Source organism: Cuculus canorus, chromosome 5 (assembly GCF_017976375.1).
Source record: "Cuculus canorus isolate bCucCan1 chromosome 5, bCucCan1.pri, whole genome shotgun sequence".
Classification (NCBI taxonomy): Eukaryota; Metazoa; Chordata; class Aves; order Cuculiformes; family Cuculidae; genus Cuculus; species Cuculus canorus.
The window spans coordinates 3272118-3298747 of record NC_071405.1 but is presented as its reverse complement, the minus strand read 5'-3'; the positions used below and the strand labels follow the sequence as shown (position 1 = coordinate 3298747).

Here is a 26630-nt window from a genome sequence, read left to right as displayed (position 1 = left end):
GTGTGACCCCACAAGAATAGCAGACTTCTAGTACTGAAAGGGGCTCCAGGGAAGCTGGAAACAGGCTCTTCGTAAGAGAGTGAAGGGATAGAACAAGGGAGGGGTGGTTTTCAGCTGAAAGAGGGGAGATTGAGATGACATATTGGGAAGAAATGTTTTCCTGTGAGGGTGGGGAGGCCCTGGCCCAGGTTACCCAGAGCAGTGGTGGCTGCCCCATCCCTGGATGTGTTCCAGGCCAGGTTGGATGGGGCTTGGAGCAACCTGATCCAGTGGGAGGTATCCCTGCCCATGGCAGGGGTGGAACTGCATAGGCTTTGAGGTCCCTTCCAACCCAAACCCAAATTCTGTGATTCTACAATGCTATGAAGAAAGCAGATGTTGGCAGACCAAGGCATCCGACTCCTGTGTCCTGGGAAGGCTCAATGATGTGCTAGTGTCTCCAAACAAATTTAGTTACTCATAATTTCCCCACAGATTGGTCTTTTTCATGGGCAGCTCCGTGTACTGGGATCGCTGATCTAATCTGGCCTCCCAGAAGCTGCATGGGTGCATGGGAGCTGCCTGGTCCTTGCCGTGTACCCATGGGCATGGCAGAAGGAGTACAATCTCCAACGTGCTGCACAGGAGGGCATCAGCCTGCTCATGTCACTCTGTGGGACTTGTCCAGCTCCCTCCATATCTCCCTCCTACCAGCTCAAACTGTAAAGAACGTTGGATGGGGTCAGTTCACTGTGTTTCAATTCAGGGCAATAAATATTTCATATGAAGAGGTTTTTTTAGCTGAAACTTTATGCAGATTTAGATCAGGGCATTACAAATTTAGGCAAGTGTAATAAGATTATAAGAATTGCTTACAAATATGCATGTGCAGATTTAATTTCCTGCAGATACGGGGGTGAGTTTAAAAATCGAGCAGCGATTTGTCACTTTGAATATGCTGCACAGATAATAGAATCATAAAATGGTTTGGGTTGGATGGGACCTTAAACCCCATCCAGTTTCACCCACTTGCCGTGGGCAGGGACACGTCCCACCGGATCAGGTTGCTCCAAGCTCCATCCAACCTGGCCTTGAACACCTCCAGGGATGGGGCAGCCATGAATTCTCTGGGATCTCTTGATCCTATCTGACCTAATTCAAGGCAGGCTGAGCTGGAGGACTGAAGAACAAGCTCAAATCCCAAGGTCTGAACTCCATTTTATTATATTTTTCCTCTCCCAGCAGGTTTGGAAAGGCCATATTTGCACTCTCGAATGGAAGAAAGTTGTAGTGCTGTATCTTTATAACCATGTGTGGACCTGAATGTCTAATTACATGCTTTTGGTGTTTAGGTTAATTGTCCTAAAGAGGATGTCTCAAGATACTGCAGGAAAGAAAACGCAGTAAGGAAAGCCTATCTGTTCAGGTGAGGGGATTTTCTGGGTGTCCCACTGTGATTCCAGTGCAAGTGTTTGAGGGAAACGCTGTCAGTGGTCAAAAGTGTCTCTGTAAGAAGAGAGGAGCCATGAGGACAGCAGTGACTCACAGAGTTTAGTGAAAAGTACCTCAAAAGGTCCAACACACACGAAATAGGTGTTGTGTCCTCAGTGCGAAACCACCCATCCTGCCCTGTGTTCCTTTTGAGCAGCAGAGGGCTGTGCTGCTACATGAAACCACAAGAGGGGCTGAAAGAGTTGGGATTGTTCAGCCTGGAGAAGAGGAGGCTCCGAGCAGACCTTAGAGCACCTTCCAGCACTAAAAGAGGCTCCAGGAAAGCTGGGGAGGGGCTTTATAGCAAGGTCTGTTGTGACAGGACAAGGAATAGTGGTTTTAAACTAAGGGAGGGGACATTCAGACTGGATATAAGGAAAAAATTCTTTACAAAGAGAGTGGTGAGGCACTGGCGTAGAGTGCCCAGGGACACAGTGGATGCCCCATCCCTGGAAACATTCAAGGTCAGGTTGGATGGGGCTCTGAGCAACCTGATCGAATTGAAGATGTCCCTGCTCTTGCAGGGGTGTTGGACTGGATGACCTGTAGAGGCCCCTTCCAACCCAAACCATTCTAAGCCTCTAAGAGAAATCCTCCATCAGTGTTGTTCTGCCCATATGTGCTCCTACCACCACATCCTCCAAGCTACACTCAGACAGGTTTTGGATTTGCTCCTAGGAAGAAAATCTTTGATGCTCTTCCTGCTGGTGTGGTTAACTCTTCTGCTCTGGAGGAGAAGGCTTAGCTCTTGTTTTTTCCATGGGTTGTCAGCTGGAAGCTTCTCTGTGTATCAGTGCAGGTCTCATTAACTGTTGTACGTGACCCACAGAAACATGGAATCATAGAACCTTTAAGGTTGGGAAAGAACCTCTAAGATCATCCAGTCCAACCGTCAGCCCAACCCCACGGTGCCTGCTAAACCACATCCAAAAGTGGCATGTCTACATGCTTTTTGAACACATCCAGGGAAGGAGACTCCACCACTTCCCTGGGCAACGTCTTCGAATGCTTCACTACTCTTTTAGCAAAGAATTTTTTCCTAATATCCAATCTAAACCTCCTCTGGTGCAGCTTGAGGTAGTAGGGATGTATGGGGTGATATTGAGACCTGTGCTAGGCTTCTCATCAACAGCCCCCAGGACTGAGTGAAATGGCAGTGCCTGAGGGGACTTCACTAAACCAGCGTTGCATGGACATCTTGTCTTTCAAAATCCCTAAATTCAGTCCTGACATCTTCCTGGATGTCATACCAGCTGTATCTGCTAGTGGATACCTGGATTCCTTCAGCAGAGTAAAAATTCATTTAATACATGCAGTTCATCTTTAGTTTTGTTGGTGATGCTCTTTTCTTCCCTCCCCAGAGGTAATGTGCTGATCAGAGAGTTCCCCACCGATGCCTTGTTTGACGTGAACTCCATTGTTGCAAACATTTTGTTGTAAGTACAGACCAGATTCATCTCTGTAAAATCATTTTCTTTCCACTTTCACCTGTTGATATAAAGTTTTGCATAAATAACACCAAGCTGAGTGGTGCAGTTGTCATGCCAGAAGGATGGAATGTTATCCAGAAGGACCTGGGTGAGCTGGAGAAGTGGCACTGTGTGAACCTCATGAGGTTCAACAAGGCCAAGTGCAAGGTCCTACACTTGGATCAGGGCAATCTGTGGTTTCAGTACAACTTGGGAGGAAAAAGAGTTTGAGAGCAGCCCTGAGGAGAAGGATCTGAGGTGCTGGGGGATGAGAAGCTCAACATGAGCCGGCAATGCGTGCTCGCAGCCCAGAAGGCCAACCATGTCCTGGGCCACATCAAAAGAAGCGTGGCCAGCAGTGCTCCTCTGCTCTGGTGAGACCCCACCTGGAGTTCTTTGTCCGGTTCTGAAGTCCTCAGCACAGGAAGGACACGGATCTATTGGAATGGGTCCAGAGGAGGCCACAAAGATGATCTGAGGGCCCGAAGGGGGCTGCAGGGTGGTGAGGCACTGGCCCATGTTGCCCAAAGAAGCTGTGTCTGCCCTGGAGGTGTTGAAGACCAGGTTGAATGGGGCTTGGAGCCCCTGATCCAGTGGAAGATGTCCCTGCCCATGGCAGGGGGTAGAACTGGATGGGCTTTTAAGGTCGCTTCCAACCCAAACCACTCCATGATTCTATGAATAGAAGTCTCACATATTCCAGAGGCTGCTCCCAGCCGAGCAGAACGCTGGTTCTCTCCTTGGTATGGTTTGACCCTGTTCAATCTATGCCCTTGAGAAGAATCAGAAGCATCTGGGCAGCAGTATTTGGCTGTGAATCTTCCATCTGCCAGCAATAAGCTGCCGTTTTATCTTGTTTTTCCCATCACACTAATGTGGCTGCACATTCACTCGTAAAAGAAAACGCTCGCTAATGATGTTTTTCTGACTCCACAGTGCCCTGCTCTTCAACGAAGTTAAATACGTTGAAACCCTAGCAGATCTTCAGAACATTGAAAATGCGTTGAAAGGAAGGTCGAACATGGTCTTTGCCTACGTACCAGCTACTGGGACGGCAGGTACCAACACTCAGCTTTTCATCTTTGCTCTCATTCTGGAGCCTTTTTCACTAAGGTGGAAGAGACCTTTTTTTTCCTGACCATGGAGGATCAAGGAAACACGAAACAGCTACCTAGACACAAGTTCTCCACCTCTGTTTGTCTTGCTGCGTTTCCAAAGGGTTCAGTTGTACCAGAGAAGTTTTAGTGGGAGCACGCAAACTTTGAGAGAAGAAAATGAGGGGGAAAAGAAGCCAGCGGGTGCTGTCTTAGTAAATAATAAACCCATTGGCAGATCTCTGGTTGGGTTCACTTCTACCACATCTGTGTTTAGTGGTCATCAGCAACTGCATTCAGCTCCAGTTGCCTTTGTTGTGTGTCTTCAGCCAGCTGCGACTTTTTACTGGGGGTCCCTGAGAGCCTGAGCTGGGAAGGATAAAGAGGGAGATCTGGAGGGAGCTGAGATGAGTTTCTTTTGCTTTTCTCTTTGCAGAGCACAGAGCGGTGATGGAGGCAGCTTTTGTCTATGGGACTGTCCACCAGTTTGTTCTGACGACTGAGGCAACACTGTGGAAGGACACTGGGTATGTCCTAACAAAGACACGCACCCCAGGGATAGCTGCTCCACTGGACTGTTGGCTCTGCTTTTAGTGTCTCAGATTCCCAGGTCAAAGCTGGGATAATATTAGGGTGTTATGCCAAGGGTGGACAGGCACATGTGGTTTGCTTCTCCAAAGTGAACTGCTGCTTGTGTTCCTGGATTTGGAGTAGGGGTGATTCTCTCCCTTTACTCCACTCTCATGAGACCTCACCTGGAGCCCTGTGTCAGTTCTGGAGCCCTCTGCACAGAAAAGATATGGAGCTGTTAGAGTGAGTCCAGAGAAGGCCATGAAGATGATCCAAGGGCTGGAGCACCTCCTATACGAGGACAGGCTGAGAGAGTTGTGGTTGTTCAGCCTGGAGAAGAGAAGGTTCTGGGGAGGCATTAGGGCAGCTTCCAGTACTGAAAGAGGCTCCAAGAAAGCTGGGGAGGGGCTCTTTATAAGAGACTACAGTGACAGGATGAGGAGGGATGATTTTAAGCTTAGAGAGGGGAGACTGAGATGAGATCCTAGGAAGAAATGCTCTCCTGTGAGGGTGGGGAGGCCCTGGCTGCTCAGAGCAATGGTGGCTGCCCCATCCCTGGAGGTCTTCAAGGCCAGGTTGGATGGGGCTTGGAGCCCCTGATCCGGGGGGAGGTGTCCCTACTACTGGTATGGCTTTATGGTCCCTTCCAGCCCAAACCGTTCTATGATTCTCTGCCATTTGTGACTATTCATTCAACGGGATTTCACAGGAGACCCCACTGTCTCCTTCCCATAGCTGACTGATCAAACCCCAGCCATGGGGTTTCCAGGGGGGCTGATGTAGCTCGTCATGTGTCTTAGAGCACTCAGCCTTGTGCTTTGGTGAGCAAGTCTGGCCATCTGAGAAGCACAAGAACTGCTCGAGTGGGTCAGAGTGAAGCTCATCCATCTCCATATCTCACTCCACAGTGGCCACAGGTGCTTCTTGAGGTGCCATCCCATCCTTTGTAGAATCATAAAATGGTTTGGTTTGGAAGGGATCTTAAAGCCCATCCGGTAACATACAATCCCTCTGCCATGGGCAGGGACACCTCCATCTACATCAGGTTGCTATGATCATGCTCAGGGACACATTTTGTGGCTGCCAGTAGATGGCACCGTTGTCATTTGGAGAGGAATTGGCTTCATTCTGCTTAAAGCAGGAAGGACACTAAAGCCCACCTGCTTATCTGGTGAAATGGTGGTAGCTTCATCGACATAGAGTCACAGAATCATTAAGGTTGGTTATTTCTAAGCTCATCCAGTCCAACCATCAACCCAACACCCTCGTACCTAGTTAACCATGTCCTCAAGTGCCGCATCTATATGCTTTTTTAACCCTTGCAGGGATGGAGACTCCACCACTACCTTGGGCAGCGTTGTCCAATGCTTCACCACTCTTTCAGACATGAGTAGCTTTCAGCCAACCAGGGCAGAAGGTTTTGAGGTCTTAATACTCTGCTCTGCTCTTCCATAGAGACATCTTGAAACCCTTTACAAAGGTGATCCCTCTGTTAGAGGTGGGGAATGGTGCATAGGAAAAGGAAGGTGGCTTCCCAAGGTTAACCCAGTGGCCAACACCAGTGTTGGAGCAGGAATGACTAACCTGGGAACCATCTGGGGAACTTGATCTCACTGCTTCCTTTGGCACAGCCAAAACCAATGTTGTTCAGAATTCCTTATGCATCAGTGAGCAAAAAAATACATGAGCAAAACTGTAGACTTCAACTGTCCACCTCCTGCCAGGGTCTCCACTGCAGCAGCATGGCTGGTCAACTAAGAAAAGCTTAATTTGAGTCCTTCTCATGCTGAGCCAACTGCTTTGGGGTTGGGGTCGTTTACATCTGGTGAGCCAGAGTCTTCATTAGATGTTCAGGACGGTTCTGAAAGGCATTTGGACACAATTGTACCTGTGAAACCTGCAAACCCAGAACTTGAGGATCATGTGCCCTGTAAAACATGTCAGCAAACATAGTCATCTTCAAACCCTGCAGTGGCTGTCTAGCTCAGCATGGGTTCTGTTTTCTCTCTCACTGCAGTGATGAGCCTGATGTGTCATCTGCCCGGCTGTTGTTCTGCCACTGCCAGCGAGCCACGGACCTGGCACAGCCCTGCAGGAGGACAGCCATGGAGCAGGCTCTGACGATGCTCAACATCCACAGGCACCTCAAGCTCATGGGGGCTCCGCTGGTGGTATGGCTGGGGAAGAGGAATCACTTGGGCTGCAGGCATAAGGACAATTGGGGTGGATGTGAGAATGAGGGAGTGGTGAGCGGAGGATGAGAATCTACCCCTTCCCCATGAAGTTCATGACCAAGCTCCCAGGCTGGGTCCAAGCAAGGAACAGGCATGGGGCTGGAGGGGAGCAACATTCCATTGCACTGCTCTGCTTGCTTAGACCTTTCCAGGAAGCCTTGGCACCAATGTATGCTCCTCTAGTTGGATGTGAGCACCATGAGTGGAATGGGTTGAAGACACCCTTGGACTTTGCTGGAACACGTAGAGTAGAGCACAGGACCCACCACCATCATCCAGTCCAACTGCCTGACCACTTCTGGGCTGACTAGAAATTAAAGCGAATTATTAAGGGCATTGTCCAAATGCTCCTTCAACACTGACAGGCTTGGGGCATTGACCACCTCTCTAGGAAGCCTATTCCAGGGTTTGACCACTCTCTCAGTGAGGAAAAGCATCCTAATGTCCAGTCTAAACCTCCCTGGGCGCAGCTTTGAACTGTTCCCGCATGTCCTGTCGCCGGGTAGGAGGGGAAGCATCTCCCTCTCCACGTCCCCTCCTCAGCAAGCCATAGAGAGCAACAAGGTGACCCCTCAGCCTCCTTTCTCCAAACTAGACAAACCCAAAGCCCTCAGCTGCTCCTCCAGGCTCTCCACAGGAGGCTCAGCATCGGTCATTCGTGTCTTGGTGAGCGCAAGGGACAGAAGGCTCTCTCCTGTCTCCTCTTCCAAGTTCCCACTGGTGAGATCTCTGTCCAGCCAAAGGAATGGATAGATGAGCTGGAAGTGCCTCCTTCAGCCAACCTCCTGGGTCAGGCCCACAGAGGGAAGACACTTTCTTAAGCAGCTCCGTGCTGTCATGAAGCAGCATGTCCAAGGCAGGAAGGGCGAGGATGCCGGCTCTTGCATGTTGAGGCTGGGGTATTCAAACTGCTCTGGGGAATGGACGTCAGGTAAATAGAACTTCATGGAGATTTGACATCTGGAGTTGGTAAATCACAAAGAACGTGCATAGCAAAGCCCAGTTTGTTAACAGGGAGGCTCATGACAAGTTGGAACAGTTTAACCAAGGTTATGTGGGTTCTTCTTTGGTGGATGCTTCAGAATCAGTGTTGGAAGCTCTTTCTTGAGGGTATCTTTATTTCTGTGGCTGGGGAACGCGTGGTGGCTCGGGCTGTGCAGAGGGAGGGCTGAGGTGCCTTCAGTGGTGTGGAGATGTCTCCACACTATAACCATATCACTATAACCATGTCTCTTCTCCAGACAGAGGTTGCTGAGGACCCAGAGAAGGTTTCCACCGTTCACTTACAACTCGGGCTGCCACTTGTGTTCATTCTGAGCCAGAAAGAGACCTACGAGGCTGACAGGAGGACAGCAGAGTTTGTGGCTTGGAAGCTCTTGGGGAAAGCAGGAGTTGCCCTTTTGTCCAGGTATTTGCTCTCAGGTGTTTTGGGGTTCTTCTTGCTTTCTGTGGTGTTTCTGAGCTTGATTAACCCACAGCAGGGATGACAGTCAGTGGGCTTGTTCTGATTTAGTGGTTGGACTGGATGATATTAGAGGTGTTTTCCAACCTTAACTATTCTTCTCTGTGAAGCAGGAAAACTAGGTGATATCCTGCAAGAGGATGTCCCATTTAAAGACTAGTTTGTTTTCAGACTGGCTGGAAGTGTAGTTTTGTTTGAGTCTTTTGCTAAATTAGATGTAGAAAAACAGGCTGAGAGAGATTTTGGAAAGGAAACTTGGCACAGATGGAATCGAGTACAGAAGGAGATACCATAAAGGAGGTGGACTGTGGATGCTGGGATGTGGCAGGGTTCTCCACTCAGTAAGTGGTCCCTTCTCAGTCAGCAAGGGCTCTCTGAGTTAGCCCAGCACGCTTGTTCCCCAGGAGGCCAGGAGACATGCTCATGGCTGGCCGTAGGGCAGCTGTGCTGTGGAGATGTGTTGACTTCTCAATGAGAAGCTCTACATGAGCTGTCAATGTGCCTTCGCAGCCCAGAAGGCCAAGCGTATCCTGGGCTGTATCCAAAGCAGCGTGGCCAGCAGGGAGAGGGAAGGGATTCTACCCCTCTGTTCCTCTTCTGTGAGACCTCATCTGGAATACTGTGTCCAGTTCTGAAATCATCAACGTAAGAAGGAGATGGAGCTGTTGGAACGGGTCCAGAGGAGGCTACAAGGATGGTCATAGGGCTGGAGCACCTTCCATACAAGGACAGGCTGAGAGAGTTGTGGTTGTTCAGCCTGGAGAAGAGAAGGCTCAGAGGAGACCTTATAGCGACCTTCCAGTACCTGAAGGGGCTACAGGAAATCTGCGGAGGGGCTGTTAACAAAAGTTTGTGGTGATAGGATGAGGGGGAATGGGGATAAACTGGAGAGGGACAGATTTAGACTTGATATAAGGAAGAATTTTTTCACCATGGGAGTGAGGAGGCCCTGGCCCAGGTTGCCCAGGGATGTTGTGGCTGCCCCATCCCTGGAGGTGTTCAAGGCCAGGTTGGATGGGCCTTGGGCAACCTGGTTTAGTAGGAGATGTCCCTGCCCATGGCAGGGGGATTGGAACTAGATGATCTTTAGGGTCCCTTCCAACCTTAACTATTCTATGATTCCATGACTCCCTCTGCAGTTGACTTATCTCTGCTCCACGGGCTCAGGAGCAGCATGCGTACACCAGACTGGCTCGGGTTTGCAAATGCTTCCATGGTGTCTGGCAGCAGGAGGTGTGCAGCCCCTGTGGGCACGGTTGCACAGACTTTGGGAATGTCTGCTGGCAGCTATGCACAATGGGAAGAGATGGAGGAAGAGTGGGTGTAGGCTCTTTTCTTCCGGCTTCCTGCCACTGTGGTACCTGCCTATATGGAAGCACTTCTTGGATGCATTTACTTATGAGCTGACGTCCACCAGCAGCTCCACTACACCAGGACATAGAATCATAGAATGGTTTGAGTCGGAAGGGACCTTAAAGATCATCTAATTCCAACCCCTCTGCTGTGGGCAGGGACACGTCTCAATAGATCATAGGCACCAATGCATGAGCAAAGACTTGAATCACAGAAAGGTAATCCGAACTCCTTGCAGAATAGGCATGCTATGCAGTGCCCTCCACCAGAAGTTCTCTTGGAGCCTATTTCTTCACCACTGACATTGATTCTGCGTTTCTAAAATTTCTTGGGCCCTGAAACACAACTCCAGGAGGATGTGGTGCTCCTGAGAGTGGAGGGGGTGACTGTGCACATCGCACCATCTAACGTTCACTTTGTGTTTTGGAAGGGACCTCGTAGACTTGAACATTCTTCTCCGGTCAAACGTCGCTCTCAAGACACCAGATGAGGTTAGATACTGAATTTCTTTGTTGTACAACTCTTGATTTCCCTACTGGTGTTCTTCAGAGGTGTTGGGGTGTTGCACGGCTCCATTATTGACAGCCTTCTCGGAAGCTCCAGGGGAGGTGTCTTTCCCTAGACGCACGCATGTGTTTGGAATTGCCCGAGTTTGGAACTGCAGAGCAATTGTCTGCTTCTAGGAAACAAAAAAAAGGGTTTATTTTGGGTTCAAACTGTACAGTGATATCTCCATCACACCTTAAGGCAACGCAAGCTTGTGAAGTCCAAATGCAAATTCCCCACAGATTTGGACTTCTAAAGGTCGTCACCCCCTTAGGAATGGCATCCAAAAGATGGGAGAGGAAACTAAGAGCCGGAAAACAAAGGTCTGTGCTGAACTGATGTAACCGAACGCCTCTGGCTATGATCTGGGAGAAGGGCAGAGTGTAAATTGAATGAGGTTGATCAAGATGAGTTAAACTCTAGAGGGACCTGACCCAGCTTGTGAGGCAAGATGGAATTGAGCACCGACAAATGCCAGGGAGCACACGTTGCCCCAGATTACCTGAACTGTCACACTTGTGATTGCAAAGCTACAGGATCAGACCTGAAACTGAGCATCCCCTGAGGGGATGTGCAAGGTGGTGTTTCTCCTCTTGGAGGCAGTGGGAGGTGCCATTTCTCTCAGTTCATTATAAAGTTCCTTTTCTCTGAAGTACCCTGTAATGAGACAGTGCCAGAACTGGTTTTAAGCCAACAAGGTCTCATTTCTGAGAAATGCATTTTGCTCTTTGCTCTCCGTGAGTTGGCAGACCACGTACACTTGGGAACAGTTGTCTTTGTTGAGGTCCATGAGATAAAGGATTTGTTGTGCCAGTTTCCCATCTCGTGATAGGCTGTTCTGACCCAGCTTTAACCCTCCAGAGCAGAGACACCCAAGGAGACCCTGCTGTCATTCAGTACTTGGCCACAGGCCGCCTTCTCATGGTGGTGGGTCCATATTAGGGTGCTGGGAGGTGGAGCAAGTGTTCACATTCACCACAGGATCCTACATAGCCACAATTTCTTCCTGGTGAGAAAAAGTCAGTCTGGATTGAGAAAAACTCAAGCGCAGGTGAAATTGGCTCGAGGAAGGACACCCCAGAAGCTCCCCTGTTCGGCAGCTTTAGGAATCTGTTGACAAACCCCAAAATAAGGAGTTGGGTGATGATGCCTCATCAGCCTTGAGTTTGATTTGCAGACAGAACGGACACAGGATAATATTTTTCTCCCACTGATTTTCTTTAGAGGGTGCCAGTCAAATACCTGATCTTGGAAGACACTGACGAAGTTATAACCCTGGTGGAAAATAAGAGTGAGGTCAAACAAATCCAGAAGGAGGAGGAGGAGGAGGAGGATGAAGAAGATGAGGATGAAAAGGACAATGACGATCAAGGTGTGCAACAAAAGAGTGAGAAACTGATTGTGATCAGATAGGACATGAAATATGAAGGGTCTAGAGAACACGTCTAGTGAGGAGCAGCTGAGGGCCCTGGGGCTGTTTGGTCTGGAGAAGAGGAGACCTGAGGGAAGACCTCATTGCTCTCTGCAGCTCCCAGAAAGGAGGTTGTGGTGAGGTGGGTGCTGGGCTCTTCTCCCAAGTGACAAATGATAGGATGAGACGAAATATCCTCAAGTTGTGCCGGGGGAGGTTTAGATTGGATATCAGGAAAAAATTCTTCACTGACAGAGTGTTGAAGCCCTGGCAGAGGCTGCCCAGGGCAGTGGGGGAGTCTCCTGGGTGCGGTTCCCTCACCCTCTACCTGTCTTCAGGCACGACTGTGATTCCCTTCCAGACATTCAGGATGATCAGGTGGTGGAAGCAGTTTCCCGGGACAAGAAGCGAGAGCTACCCTTGGAGCAGATCCTTGCCTTAACAGAGGACACCTTCCACTCTACCCTGTTGGAGGCTTCCCGGACAGTGGTGCTGTTTTACGCCAGCTGTGAGTATGAAACATGACCCAGCAGCCTCTTCTCTCAGCTTGAGCTGCCCACCACCTTTTCCATACCGTGGTAATCCTGTAGACAAGTTTTAACGATGAGTGCCGCATCCATCCCCACCTGCCTCCCCCCACCGTTAGGAATCAGATTAAACCAGTTCTTCTCGTTGCCTGATGCTGCATGAACACAGTGTAAAAGATATTGATGTTCAGAGGTTTTTAACCTTCGTTTTAGAGGGGTTAAATATCGCACAAGAGGAGAAATTGTGGTAGCGTGGCAGAGCTGAGACAACCTGGGTGCTCTGCTGCACAGAAACATAAAGTCGAGTTTTTCGTAGTCCTTTCCAGTCTTTCAGAGCTTGAAGCACCTTAGCGTGCGGGGAATCATAACGTGATCTTGCAGGGAGTGAGGTGGGGCTGCTCTGTCACCTGTGTGTCCCTCAGGGCTGTGTCTCTCCTGTGTTACAGGGGAGGCGGTGTCCCTGGCAGTGCTGCGCTCTTACATCGAGGTGGCCGATCACCTGAAAGGTAAGGTGCCACAGGTCGGAGTGCTCTATAGCTGGTGCACACCTGCCCTGGCAGTAGGAACCAGAAGACTGTGAAGATGCTGATGGTACCTCATTCCCTCACCCAGAATTTACTCATTTTTTCTTCCCAAGCTCTTCAGAAAGGCGTACCCACCTCAGGTTCCTTAGGAAGAGTCCTTTGGTTTTTATTCAGGGATCTCTGCTGTCTGTTTGTGTAGAGTTATGGGACTGGGAATGAAGTCTTCTGCTGTCACCTTCTGTTGTTGGTGTAAACTGGTATACACCAGCTGCCCAAACTGGCCTGCAGTCCCTGTGTGATCAGTGATGGTGATGCTGGTGGGCACAGGGACTTCATGATGAATGATGGTGGTGATGGTGGGCACAGTCTGTGATGGATCACGGTGATGTTTATGAGCGCAGTCTGTGGTGGATCATGGTGATGTTGGTGGGCACAGTCTGTGATGGATCATGGTGATGTTGGTAGGCACAGTCCATGGTGGATCATGGTGATGTTGGTGGGCACAGTCTGTGATGGATCATGGTGATGTTGGTGGGCACAGTCCATGGTGGATCATGGTGATGTTGGTGGGCACAGTCCATGGTGGATCATGGTGATGTTGGTGGGCACAGTCTGTGGTGGATCATGGTGATGTTGGTGGGCACAGTCTGTGGTGGATCATGGTGATGTTGGTGGGCACAGTCTGTGATGGATCATGGTGATGTTGGTGGGCACAGTCCATGGTGGATCATGGTGATGTTGGTAGGCACAGTCTGTGGTGGATCGTGGTGATGTTGGTGGGCACAGTCTGTGATGGATCATGGTGATGTTGGTGGGCACAGTCTGTGGTGGATCGTGGTGATGGTGATGTTGGTGGGCACAGTCTGTGATGGATCATGGTCATGGTGGTGTTGGTGGGCACAGTCTGTGGTGGATTGTGGTCATGGTGGTGTTGGTGGGCACAGTCTGTGATGGATCATGGTGATGTTGGTGTTGGTGGGCACAGTCTATGGTGGATGATGGTGATGTGGGTGGGCACAATCTGTGATGGATCATGGTGTTGTTGGTGGGCACAATGGCTGTGTGATGAGTGATGATGATGTTAGTAGGCACAGTCTGTAGGGAATTCTGGTGATGGTGGGCACAGTCTGTGGTGAATGATGGTGATGTTGGTGGGCACAATGACTACGGGATGAATGATGGTGATGTTGGTGGGCACAATGACTGCGTGATGAATTCCCAGGCGCTTGGGGAGGGCCGGGACAGAGCACCGGTAGCAGTGGGTGACACAAGGTAGGCTTTGGACCAGGGAGAGGCAAACAGCAAGCCCTGTAGCCTGCTTTGTAGAAATGGGGTCCTGTTGGTGCCCCTCGGTGCTAGGTCCTGTAGAGAGCAAGGAGATACTACATGCTGCACAACAAATTAGTGTGCTGGATGGCACATCACATCTCCTGCCCTTGGAAGTCCTTGACCTGGAATGTAGCAGTGATTAGCCCTGGCTTTGGTGGGAAGCGTGACAGACAGGTGTGGGCAAGCCCAGATCCATCAAGGCAGGACAGTGTCAGAGGAAGAATTTACAGTGATGGTGCCTTCAGGGCTTGGTGTCTGGCTTAATTACATGGGAAGTCTTGCAGACAGCCGCAGAACTCCATAAATAACATGTGGTGGTGAAGGATCAGCAGCACTTAAAGACAGCACACACCAGGTGGGCTGGTAGTAGAGACGGGGGGTCCCTCAAGAAGATCTGTGATATGTCCAGAGCAGCGTAAGCCCAAATTCAGCTTCATTCAGGGCTTTAGCTTGATCCTTCTCTACGCTCAGTGGAGAGAAGTGGGTTCTTCTGCACTAGCATCATGCTTACATGGGCTGAATCTCTTCCATAGATGCCTCTTTGTCCCCAAGGCTGCATAGGACACTCAGGTGGCTTCATCTTCAGCTCAGTGGGGAAGTTGCATGGATGTAGATCAGAGCTGTTCTGGCACCTCTGGTGAAGGTTGGTGCCTCCTCTTGGTTTTTCTTCTTCATCATCAAGGCTAATTTCTAATGATGGCACTCCACTGGTGTTGGACACCATGTCCTGCAGAGTGCAAGCAGGGTTCAGGCTGAGCTTTCAGCACGGGGGACATATATAGAATCTGCAGAGAACCCAGCCAGCTTTCTGGGAAGCAGATGCAGTGGGAATTGCTTACAAGAAACCCTCTTGGGAACTCTGCGGACAGTGCTGTGGTTTGGATGAAAGTGGTTCTGCCTTCATTGTTTGGATGAAAGGAAAGTCACCAGCAGCTTTGATCCGGACCGCAATCCCAGGCATAAACAGGAAAGCTCATGGAGGGCTGTTGTTGTTAGAGATGTTGTGATTGTTGATTGTTTAGGGTTTCTTTAAGACTCCCCAGCTAGGGGAGCAACCAAGGGGAGTCAGTGGGTGAAACCCTGCCTCTTTCTGAGCCAGTGGCCAAACCTTCTGCTCAGCCAAGCTTTCACCATGTGATTTTTGAATCATTTGATAACAATCTCGGTACATGGAAGCAGCCACAGCAGATTCTCAACAGAGATTATGAAATAATTGGAGTCAGGGCCTTTCCACTGCGATCAGTGAGGTCCCATCAAAGACTTCCCAGGCCAGATGGGACTTGTGGAATGACTCCAGCCTTCTTTCCCTCGTGCAGCCCTGGAGAAGATGGAGAACGGCTGTGTTAGTGGATCTTGAGATGTTTGTCTCTGCTGCTGAGGGAGCCTCAGTCGCTGACGGGCTACCAGGGCAGATGAAGACCTAAAAGGATGAGGGTCCCTTGGCTTTTGGTTATGTCCAGGCTGAGGGAAGACACAGCAGTGCAAGGGGTAGAAGTTTCCATCAGGAAGATCTTGAGCTATGCAGGGCTGAGAATAAAACATGGGGTATGTCTTTGGGGCAATCTCTCAGCTCCCCTAGAAGCTTTGATATTCCTGGCTGCTCTCTGGGGTGGAGCTTTCTTCTGAAGGGCTGAGGAGCCAAGACCAGCTGTCTGAGGCATGAATCACCCGCTCCAGAGGCACATTTTCAGTTGCAGAACCAGGTCCTACTTTGGATGCCTATTCTTTGTGCAAAATGGCACTGAGGACACTCCGCATGAGATCAAGCACAAAGGAATGGAGGAGGTTTGAGGCTGGAATGACCCTGTGAATCATTCAGTAACAGATGTTCAGCAGATCATCATAAAATTAAGTTTATAGCCCCCCAAGTGTTTTCCCTTTGTTGTGACATCCAATCTATTAAAGCAAGAGATAATGAGAAGCACCTCTTGTCTTGCTGAACTGAGCATATTTTCCGCTCTTGCAGCAAGAGGTTGCCAATCTCGCTGCCGCTGGGGCTGACTGCATCCTGGGCTGCATCAGAAGAAGTGTCACCAGCAGGGCAAGGGAGGGGATTCTGCCCCTCTATTTCACTCTTGTGAGACCCCACCTGAAGCCTTGGACTCAGTTCTGGAATCCTCAGCATAAGAAGGACGTGGATCTGTTGGAGCGAGTCCAGAGGAGGCCACAAAGATGATCCAAGGGCTGGAGCACCTCCCATGTGAGGACCAGCTGAGAGAGTTGGGGCTGTTCAGCCTGGAGAAGAGAAGGCTCTGAGGAGACCTTAGAGCAGCTTCCAGTGCTGAAAGGGGCTCCAGGAAAGCTGAAGAGGGGCTCTTGATCAAGGAGTGCAGGGATAGGACAAGGGGGAATGTTTTTAACTGGAAAGAGAGGAGATTGAGATGAGATCTTAGGAAGAAATGTTTTTCTGTGAAGGTGGGGAGGCCCTGGCCCAGGTTGCCCAGAGCAGTGGTGGCTGCCCCATCCCTGGAGGGGTTCCAGGCCAGGTTGGATGGGGCTTGGAGCCCCTGATCCAGTGGGAGGTGTCCCTGCCCATGGCAGGGGGTGGGACTGGATGGGCTTTGAGGTCCGTCCCTTCCACCCCAAACCATTCCATGATTCTATGATATGTGAGTTTATTGAAAGTGGCAGCCCTGAGACTAGAGAAGAGGATATGAGGGTGAGACAATGCTAAGCATTTCTTAGGTCTGCTTCCCTCTTCTGTGCTTGGAGACTCTTCTTGACCAATGACTTCCAAAGACAGGGGTCTGAAGTTGTAGTTCAAAGGTATAAGAATCACTGGCGTGATTTAGGAATATATATTCATGGAACGTAAATCTGAAGTAAGGATTTAGGAGTCCCAGATGCCGTCTGGGTAGTGATTTCCCATTCTGTATTGGATTCCTCCTCTCAAACTGCAGTGCTTCATACATAACTTCTCTTTCATGTTGTAGCCTTTGGACGAGCTCTTCAAGTGAGGTGTTTCTAATGCCAATCCTACTCTCCAAAGGATTAGAAATTTAAGTGACTCTTGATTTTTCTTGTTCCCTGTGTCATTGATGATTTGTCTTGTCCCGGTTTCATAAGACCCCTAGGATAGAGGTTCTTGCTGTTTTAGTAACGCCTAAAATCACCAAACAGTTGGATCTTGTGTTCCTCTTTCACTTTTCTCCCCTTCCAGCGGCTCAACAGTGACCTCAAGGCCAAACAGTCCATTCCTGTGTTACCCAACTCCTGAAACTACTGCTCATTCAGTAATTAATAACACAATGTGGGCTGGGGTGGGAGGGTGATCATCCCCTGTGAGGTGTTCCTCAGGCCAGATGGGGCTTCTTTGGAAGACTTTTTGGTACGTAATCCCCCAAGGGAGTATCTAACTACTAAAACTCATATTTGAGGGACCTAGAGCATCCTTGCAATTCAATTCTAAGAAGACATCAAAGCCCTATTTCCATGTCATTATTTTTCAGTGTTGAGCAAGACACGAGACTGTGGTACCAGATGATGAGAACCAGCTACACTGGATCAGAGGTGTGAAATAAATCCAGGGGCAGGCATTTAATTGGAGATGTTATTTCAGAGCGTGGAGAATGACACAAACCATTTCTGCTCTCGTGGAGTGTTTTGACAGCTCCTGCCTGCCTGGGTAGAATTGCTGACCCTTAGCTCCGTGCTGTCGCTTGCTTTGCACAAGTGTTTGACACAAGGCAGAACAACAGCAAACTCCTCGTAGGAGCTGCAAAGCAGAACCTGAAATGAGGATTGGAGAAAATGATCCAGAGGGATGCCAAGGAGATAGGGATAGGGGATTGGAACACATGCAAAGGTCACCTCTGCCATCCCGCTGTGGAGGTGCCTTGCCCATCCCTGGCGGGCAGGTTTCTAACCTGTGATTAAAACCCTTCCACAGCTTCTCTGCCAAAGAGACGCAGCTGTGGATGGTTCTCATAGCTTGTGTAATAACTGGTCAAACCTCCCTACCTGGGAACAGGTTGTTACTTGCCCTTGTCCAGCTGGCAACAGAGAGTGAGCTACTGTCGCCTCCAGATCAGATCTCACATATTGTGAGATGCTATTATTTCTTCCAGACTATTCCCAACCAAAAGAAACAGTTCTTTGTTTTTTTTCCTCCATGTCTTCCAACCTTCTCCAGGTTCTCATCTGCTTAAGCCTTTCCAAAATCATGATTTCCAGCGTGACTCGCTGAGCTCTGCAGAGATTTCGCTGGGACAGGAGCATTGTTTTCTTCCCATGTCTTGCAGACGTTGTTGAGAGCTCATCCTGAAGGATGAAACCGGAAAGGCACTGCCCTTTTCTGCAGCTCTGATGGTATCTCTGCGTCCTGCTTCTCGTTACAGAATGGTGCTGTTGTTACTCTTTGCTCTTCAAATTGCTTTCTGCCTTTCTGGGCTTGGGATCATTTGGAGATTGGATATGTGTGTGTTCTACTCCCTCAACCAGGCCGTCAATGGAAATAGCTATCAGAATTAAACCTGGGGCAGGCAGAGAAGAAAGCTTGGCTGCTTTGATCTGCTGTCCTCTTGAGAAATCCTCATCGCCTGCCCTGACCCTGCTTTCTGAAGGACACTTTGCAATGTTCTGCCTCCATGTGTGTGCTTGTGTCTAGGATTCATCTCATCTTTCCCATGTAACTCTTGAACCCTATTCAAACAAATTTAGGGAAGGCATGAAGATTTCTGAGATACAGCATTCCTGCAGTGGGCATGGACGGCTCTGCTGTCCTTGGTCAAGCCTGCAAGTAGCTAGGAGGCAGGTTGGGTGAGGCTGACAACCAAGGAGTGGTTGCTAGAGAAGCCAGTGATGGTTCACCTGCCAGCTGGTTAGCACAGGCTTAGCCATGGACCAGCAGCAGTGTCTGCTGGTCATCACCCAACCTGACCTGGAGTCCTGCGTTCGGTTCTGGAGTCCTCAGCACAGGAAAGACATGGATCTGTTGGAGCAAGTCCAGAAGAGGCCACAAAAATGATCCGAGGGCTGGAGCGTTTCCATCTGAGGATGGGCTGGGAGAGTTGGGGTTGTTCAGCCTGGAGAAGAGAAGGCTCCGAGGAGACCTTAGAGCGGCTTCCAGTACTGAAGCTGGGGGGGGGGGGGGCTATGGATCAGTGAGTGCAGCGATAGGACGAGGGGGAATAGTTTTCAGCTGCAAGAGGGGAGACTGAGATGAGGTTTTAGGAAGAAATGCTCTTCTGTGAAGGTGGGGAGGCCCTGGCCCAGGTTGCCCAGAGAAGCAGTGGCTGCCCCATCCCTGGAGGGGTTCAAGGCCAGGTTGGATGGGGCTCGGAGCCCTTGATCCAGTGGGAGGTGTCCCTGCCCGTGGCAGGGGGTGGAACTGGATGGACTTTGATGTCTCTTCCAACCCAAATTCTATTCTGTTATATCCAAAGAAGCTTGCAAAAAGCTCACTTTTTCAACCATTTCTCTCTTTATTTGCATAGTTTTTATACGTATTTGTTTTCCACTTTAGGAACTCGGGGGGTTTTGCTCTCTCGGGTAAACTGCTGGGACTGGCCTGACCTTTGCAAGAAGGAGAACGTCATTCAGTTTCCTACCATCAAGATTTATGAGAAGGGAGAGCGATCAATGATGTACAATGGCATGTGGGGAACCGAAGAACTGACCAGCTTCATCATGCTGTAAGTGTCTCTCAAGGAGTCTCTGCGCAGCAGGACTGGCACATCTGCTGGATGATGTTCTGGATGCTTCACGGCCTGTGTAATGCGTCTGTGTAATGGAAATCCTCCTTAGAAAAACAATGTCAGTGTCAAACCCAGGACAGAGAAATCAGATCTGATTGTAGGCTTGGTTTGGGAATTAGCTTAATAACGTATTTTAAGTTGAAAGAGGGGAGACTGAGATGAGATCTTAAGAAGGAATTTGCTGTTGTGAGGGTGGGGAGGCCCTGGCCCAGGTTGCCCAGAGCAGTGGTGGCTGCCCCATCCCTGGAGGGGTTCAAGGCCAGGTTGGATGGGGCTTGGAGCCCCTGATCCAGTGGGAAGTGTCCCTGCCCATGGCAGGGGGTGGAACTGGATGGGCTTTGAGGTCCCTTCCAAACCAAACTATTCCATGATTCTAGTCTATGATTCTTGGGCTTTTTAATGTCAAGGAATCTCCATCTTGTGTCACTGTCCCTTTCTCTTTGCTGGAAATCCTTTTCTGCTCTTTTTAGCGGGGATCCCAAGGATCTCAGAGCAACTGGTTTGGTTCAGGACTGTTCTCCCATCCCCATAACCCACTGCAGTGCCTTTCTGTGGACAGGCATTGCTCTTTGTGAAGTTGTCTCTAATGAGGCCTAACGGTTGTCATTTTGGGTTAGGGCATGGTTGGATTGAGATTGCCCTTTTATGTCTTCATCCCTAAAGGGAAGAACAAGGCAGCCCATGCTGTTTCTCTGCCTTTCTGTAGGAGCCGAGTTTCCTGCCCTCTGAAGCTGGCCACGATTGATGAAGCAGAAGGATATTTAAGAGGAGAGTTTCCGTCTGAGCTGTCACCTTATCAACACACTTCGTTTCTAGGAGTATTTAGCACAGCCACGAGTGAAGGTAAGTGAGGGATTTGTGGGTTAAGCACTCAGAAAAAATGTTTTGCTGTGAGGGCAGTGAGGCCCTGGCCCAGAGAAGGTTGTGGCTGCCCCATCCCTGGAGGTGTTCAAGGTCAGGTTGGATGGGGCTTGGAGCCCCTGATCCAGTGGGAGGTGTCCCTGCCCATGGCAGGGGTTGGATTTGGATGGGCTTTGAGGTCCTTTCCAAACCAAACTATTCCATGATTCTGGAACCTTCCAACCCCATGGCCTCCCAGTTACCAGCCACTCCTGGGAATTACTGCAATAAAGAGGTGAGATCTTTTTGAAGATCCAAATTTCAGAGTGTTTTTCATTTTAAAGTTCCATTGTGCCTGTGAACTTTGGTTAAATGCAAACCAAGCTCGCATGAGGAGCGCTAGAGGGAATCCACTGGGCTGAGGTAAGAGCAAAATAAAATGTCTGGACACAACCGGAAAGCATTTGGGCTGTGTTCACCGAGCCAGCTGACAGCTCATATGCCTGCCTTCTTCTAGAGGGCCTGAGTCTATCTCTCTTAATACAGCAGAGAATCCTATTGAGTAGGAAGAGGATTCTGCCCTTCTGCTCTGCTCTCACGAAGCCTCACCAAGAGCCCTGTTCAGTTCTGGAGTCCTCAGCACTGAAAGGACATGGAGTGAGTCCAGAGTTGCCATGAAGATGATCTGAGGGCTGGAGCACCTCTGCTCTGAGGACAGGCTGAGAGAGTTGGGGCTGTTCAGCCTGGAGAAGAGAAGGCTGTGGGGAGACCTTAGAGCAGCTTCCAGTAGTGAAAGGGGCTCCAGGAAAGCTGGGGAGGGGCTCTGGGTCAGGGAGTGCAGGGATGGGATGAGGGAAAACAGTTTTCACCTGGAAGAGGAGAGGATGAGATGAGATGAGATCTTAGGGAGAAATGTTTTCTCCCAGGGTGGGGAGGCCCTGGTCCAGGTTGCCCAGAGCAGTGGTGGCTGCCCCATCTCTGGAGGGGTTCCAGGCCAGGTTGGATGGGGCTTGGAGCCCCTGATCCAGTGGGAGGTGTCCCTGCCCATGGCAGGGGTTGGAACTGGATGGGCTTTGAGGTCGCTTCCAATACAAACCATTCCATGATTCTATTCACTCTAAAAAACCCTCATTCCATCTCTGCCTTGTTTTCATCAGCTGAGCTCCACATTCTCCCCTCTATTCTACAGATTCCACTCTCTGCTGTAGTATTCACCCCATGATAGGACTTTGGGCAACATGGGATGATGAGAGGGCATCATGGAAGGAACTTGCATGGATCTAGGTGGATGTGTGAGCTCCAATGCTTTCCTTTATAGGAGAAGTTAGTTCCTTGTGTGCAAACGAGATCCTCGGAGGTTTCCAGACAGCTCCCTGCAGAGCCGCAAGATTACCTCTTCCCTCAGGGCACACTCTCATCACATTTGCAGTCTTGCCCGGGATCCGCAGGCTGGGTTAGCTCAGCCGCAGATGCCAAGGAAGATGAAATACAGGATGCTTTCCCTGCCTGTAACCTGCGGGGTGTTCGAGCGTCATGCGGAACGACCCGAGGGAGCAGAAAACTGGAGCCAGCTGCTCTGGCACCAAACCCAGGCTGGAGTCAGGGAAACCAAGTTGCTGCTCTTATCAGCCTGGAGACTTCTCTGGAATTTCTAATGGTTTTCTTGCAGCAAGAATTCCTGCTCTAACCTGAAGCAGCATCACGCTGTGTCAATGCCATTTCTAGTTAACTGAAAAAGAGCAATGGGATGTCTGGTTAAATAAATCCCTGGATCTCTTCCAACACTTAATATCAGAACCAGGTTAAGAAGCTCTTCAGTGCAACTGAGCTAAAAGAGGCATGTCGGAAAAATCGTAATTAAAATTTATTACAAAGAGGTGAATGAATGAGAAAACTAAGGCAGTGAATGAACATTTTCCTGGAAATTTGGATAACTGATAGGAGAGAAAGTTGTTTGCTATGCAGAAGTTGGAAGCATACTTGGAAGTAAACTATGACAGTGGGGAGGCCCTGGCCCAGGGTGCCCAGAGCAGTGGTGGCTGCCCCATCCCTGGAGGGGTTCCAGGCCAGGTTGGATGGGGCTTGGAGCCCCTGATCCAGTGGGAGGTGTCCCTGCCCATGGCAGGGGTGGGACAGGATGGGCTTTAAGGTCCCTTCCAACCCAAACCATTCCATGATTCTATAAAACATGCAGCAACTGTTTGAAAACACACGTGTGTTCTGTGAAGCTCTGGTACCATCATAGGGCTTGCCCGCATTGGTGTAGACCAAGTCATAAATATTAGCTGGTTGTCCTCTGTGTGTCCTCCAGCACTTTGGAAACGGGTGGGCTGCTTCCGATTTCTGCTGCACGTTTGTGCTGTGCATGGAGCTGGCTGGTACCTTGGGCTGGAAGAATGCAAGCAGAGATGTCACGGGTGCTGCTGAAGAGCGTGGTTTCATGAGATGCTTTCTGCTAGAGGGATAAGGGGTGCTCAGATCATAGAATGGCTTGAGTTGGAAGAAACCTTAAAAATCATCCAGTTCTACACCCTACCATGGGAGGGAACACCTCCCAGTGGATCAAGTTGCTCCAAGCCTCATCCAACCAGGCCTTGAACACCTCCAGGGTTGGGGCAGCCACCACTGCTCTGGGCAGCCTGGGTCAGTGCCTTACCACCATCACTGTGAAGAATTTCCACCTCATATGTAGATTAAACCTGCCCCTCTCCAATTTAAAGCCATTCCCCCTAGTCTGATCACTACCTGCCTTTGTAAGAAGTCCCTTCCAAGCTCTCTTGTAGCCCCTTTCAATACTGGAAGCTGCTGTAACATCTCCTAAGAGCCTTCTCTTTTCTAGGTTGAACTACCCCAACAAATCCTTCCTCTGGAAACCATGCAGGAGCTGTAGTCCCTTCCTCATCTGGCAGTTTTATGCCTTCTCGTTCCCAAATCCTGCAGTGAAAGTTGGGCTTGTGCAGTTTACAGCCCCGATCGTAGAAGGCAGCTGGGATTCCAGCTCCAGGCACGCGCTGCAGTGCATGATCAGGCCCTGCAGGAAATTAAAAGCATGTTCTCAGGTGGGGGCTAATTTTCTAGGAACTATTAAATAGCTTTTTGGGAAGTGCTTCATGTCTGTAGTGGAGCTGTGTGAGTTTGGAGGCTCCTTGCACAGAGGTAGAAGATCAGCACTATGAGCTGCGGAGAAATGAAGACCAGTGGCTCTGGGTCTGGCACAGAAAGTGTGATAGGGAGGGAAGATCTCTTCAGGAATGACCTGTGATGATGGCCTTTCAATGATGAAAGGAGTAAGCTTGGTCTCCACTGAAGGTTGTCCTGATTTAGGAGTGAAATCCTGCAGCCAGGGCTGCTGGAGGGCAGCACTTCAACAGGGGGTTACATCTCAAGTGGGGGTTTAGAGTTAGATGCCTGTAGAAGTGTCCTCCTGAGGAAGTTTGGATTGGAACCTGCTCTTTCTGTGTCAGGCTGTCCTCCCAGGCATGTTCGTGGTCTGCCCCATGGATTTTGCTCCAATAGCTGGAACACAGACAAGTTGTTGATGAAATTCTTAAGTGATCATTATCAGCAGATCCTCTTGCGTTGCTTTTCTCTCAACACTGATAACATCAAGTGACCAAATTGCTGGAAACCAACATCAAACCCATCCAATAGTGGTTTCTCTGTGTCACAAGATAGAATCATAAAATCATAGAATCATTAAGGTTGGAAAGGACCTCTAAGCTCATCCAGTGCAACCGTCAGCTGAACACCACCATGTCCCCAAGTGCCACATCTACATGCTTGTTGAACCATTCCAGAAATGGAGACTCCACCACTGCCCTGGACACCCTCTTCCAATGCTTCACCATTCTGTGAGTGAAGAAACTTTTCCTGATATCCAATCTAAATCTCCCTGGGTGCAGCTTGAGGCCATTTCCTCTCATCCCATCACTTGTTACTTGGGTGAAGAGACCAACAACAACCTCACCACAACCTCCTTTCTGGGGGCTGCAGGGAGTGAGGAGATTGTAGCGAGGTGGGTGCTGGTGGAATGGCCAACCTGTGTTGCCAGCTTTGTTGTATGTCTGTTGTTTCCTACAACGCCTGAACCCTCAACAAGCCACTCCTGTAAGGGTCTAAGCTTCTGTTTGGAAAGGAAAATAGTACAAAGGGAAGTTTGTGGTGCCTGTGGAAAACACAGCTTTGATTGTAGCTGGAAAGCGGGAGGTGATGTACCAAGAAGTGACCAATGGGAGCCAGCCTCAGTCTACTGAGGTCTGAGTCACTGGTCCCAGGAGCTTGGGCTGGCCAGTTGTGACATGAGGGTAAGTGTTACAAGGAACACTAAATAGTATTTGAATGAGATCTTATTTAACTTCTAAGGCAGCATATATCATGGCTGAGACATAACCTTAGCTCTTGGGAAAACCTGACTTCTCCAGAGTGTGATTTCTCACTCTCCTTAAGTCAGAAGAGCCTTTTTTTCTTGCCTTCAGTTGCTCAATACAAAGGAGGAGGGATGGTGGTGGTGAAATCTGCCCAATTTCACTCTACGTTTGGCAGCAGTGGCTTTGATCTCTGATCTATAACAGTATTTTACAAGCTCACGCCCCATGGCTTACATGTTCTCACAAAGCTTGCCTCTCCCGTGGATCCAGCTGCTGAAAACTAAAGCTGTTTTATAAGGGCGTAAACCATGTCTGGAGTGAGCTTCATTTTGGGGATCTGCTCCAGTCTCTCAGCCAAGACAGATTCAGCTGTGGTGGATCAAGAGAGCTACAACCTGATTCTTTCCTCCCCATCCTCTACCTGACTGTTCTTAGACCCTCACTACAAGAAGGACATTGAGGTCCTGGAGCGCGACCAGAGAAGGGAACGGAGCTGGGGAAGGGGCTGCAGAACAGAGGTTCTGGGAGTGGCTGAGGGAGCTGGGACTGCTTAGTCTGGAGAAAAGGAGACTGGGGGGAACCTCATCGCTTTCTACACCTCCTTGAAAGGAGTTTGTGGTGTTCTCTCAAGTGACAAGTGATAAGACGGGAGGAAATGGTCTCAAGATGCACCAGGTCAGGGTCAGATTGGAGATCAGGGAAAAACTTCTTCACTGAAAGGGTTCTCAGGCGCTAGAACAGGCTGTCCAAAGAAGTGGTTGAGGTCACCATCCCTGGAGGTGTTTAAAAGATGGGCAGATGAGTTGCTCAGGGATCTGGTTTAGTAGTGGACAGGTACGGTTGAACTTGATGATCTCAAAGGTCTTTTCAAACCAAATGCTTATATGATACTATGGTTCTATAAGGCAAGTTGTGGACCTTTGCAGCTGCTGCCCAGCTGTGACAGCAGAGATTCTGCCTTCTCTTTGCCGCTGCAGAATGTGGTGGAGCACACTGTCTGCAAGGCATTTAGCTTTTTGACTTTCTCTCCTAGCTGGATGCCCATAACAGACCCTGCCTGCCCTGAGGAACGGGATAAAACCAAAAGATGCTTGGGGGATCTTGGCTAGGAGCCCAGCATCTGCTGGGTGCTTAGCGCTACTCAGTTAAGACATCATTGGTTGTTCCCAAAAGGTCACTAGGATTTACAGGATTGCTATTTAGGCTTATAATAGGTCTCCAGTTTCTAAGAATACTTATGGAATTTAAGGCCATAAAGACATTTTATTTTCCGTCAGTGGCCTCTGTCGTGCAGATCCTGGAAACTCAATGCTAAAGAGCAAGTACTGTTCTCATTATAGGAACTTTCCTTCTGATCCTTTTGGCTGCTGCTGACTGCTCCTCCCATCGCCTGTGGCCATGAGACACATCCATTTCTCATGAGCGTCTCATCACAGCTTTGCTCGCAACCGACACTTTGGTGTGGGAGGGTGTTATGCATGCAGACAGCAATTTGGTTTCCAGGAGGAACCTGACGCTTCTCTTTCTATTGTTTATTTTTGTAACTCTTTTTTTTTCTACAGCCAGGGAAGCTTTCGAAGAGGCAGGAAACATCTTAAGTGGCCATGTAACGATGGGGATGTATTTTGAAGATGATGCCTTGGCTTTGTAAGTTGTTTCTCTTTTTCTTTGGTGAGAATTCAAACTGATCGGAAAGCCAGTGCCTCGAGCAAGTGTTCCTGGCCCCAGCTCTGAGCAG

At 49.6% G+C, this 26630-nt stretch overlaps 1 protein-coding gene across 2 annotated transcripts in view; it reads left to right on the top strand.

Moving 5' to 3' along the window:
* TXNDC16 (thioredoxin domain containing 16) overlaps positions 1 to 26630 on the top strand; it is a 50594-nt gene that overhangs the window by 8538 nt on the left and 15426 nt on the right. For both annotated transcript variants that reach the window (XM_054068525.1, XM_054068526.1), the window contains exons 4-16: positions 1332 to 1405; positions 2832 to 2906; positions 3876 to 3997; positions 4470 to 4560; positions 6621 to 6774; positions 8079 to 8245; positions 10083 to 10143; positions 11423 to 11570; positions 11971 to 12117; positions 12583 to 12642; positions 19454 to 19622; positions 20392 to 20528; positions 26455 to 26539. In XM_054068525.1, coding sequence (XP_053924500.1) covers positions 1332 to 1405; positions 2832 to 2906; positions 3876 to 3997; positions 4470 to 4560; positions 6621 to 6774; positions 8079 to 8245; positions 10083 to 10143; positions 11423 to 11570; positions 11971 to 12117; positions 12583 to 12642; positions 19454 to 19622; positions 20392 to 20528; positions 26455 to 26539 — 1490 coding nt within the window. The remainder of the gene's footprint in view (positions 1 to 1331; positions 1406 to 2831; positions 2907 to 3875; positions 3998 to 4469; positions 4561 to 6620; positions 6775 to 8078; positions 8246 to 10082; positions 10144 to 11422; positions 11571 to 11970; positions 12118 to 12582; positions 12643 to 19453; positions 19623 to 20391; positions 20529 to 26454; positions 26540 to 26630) is intronic.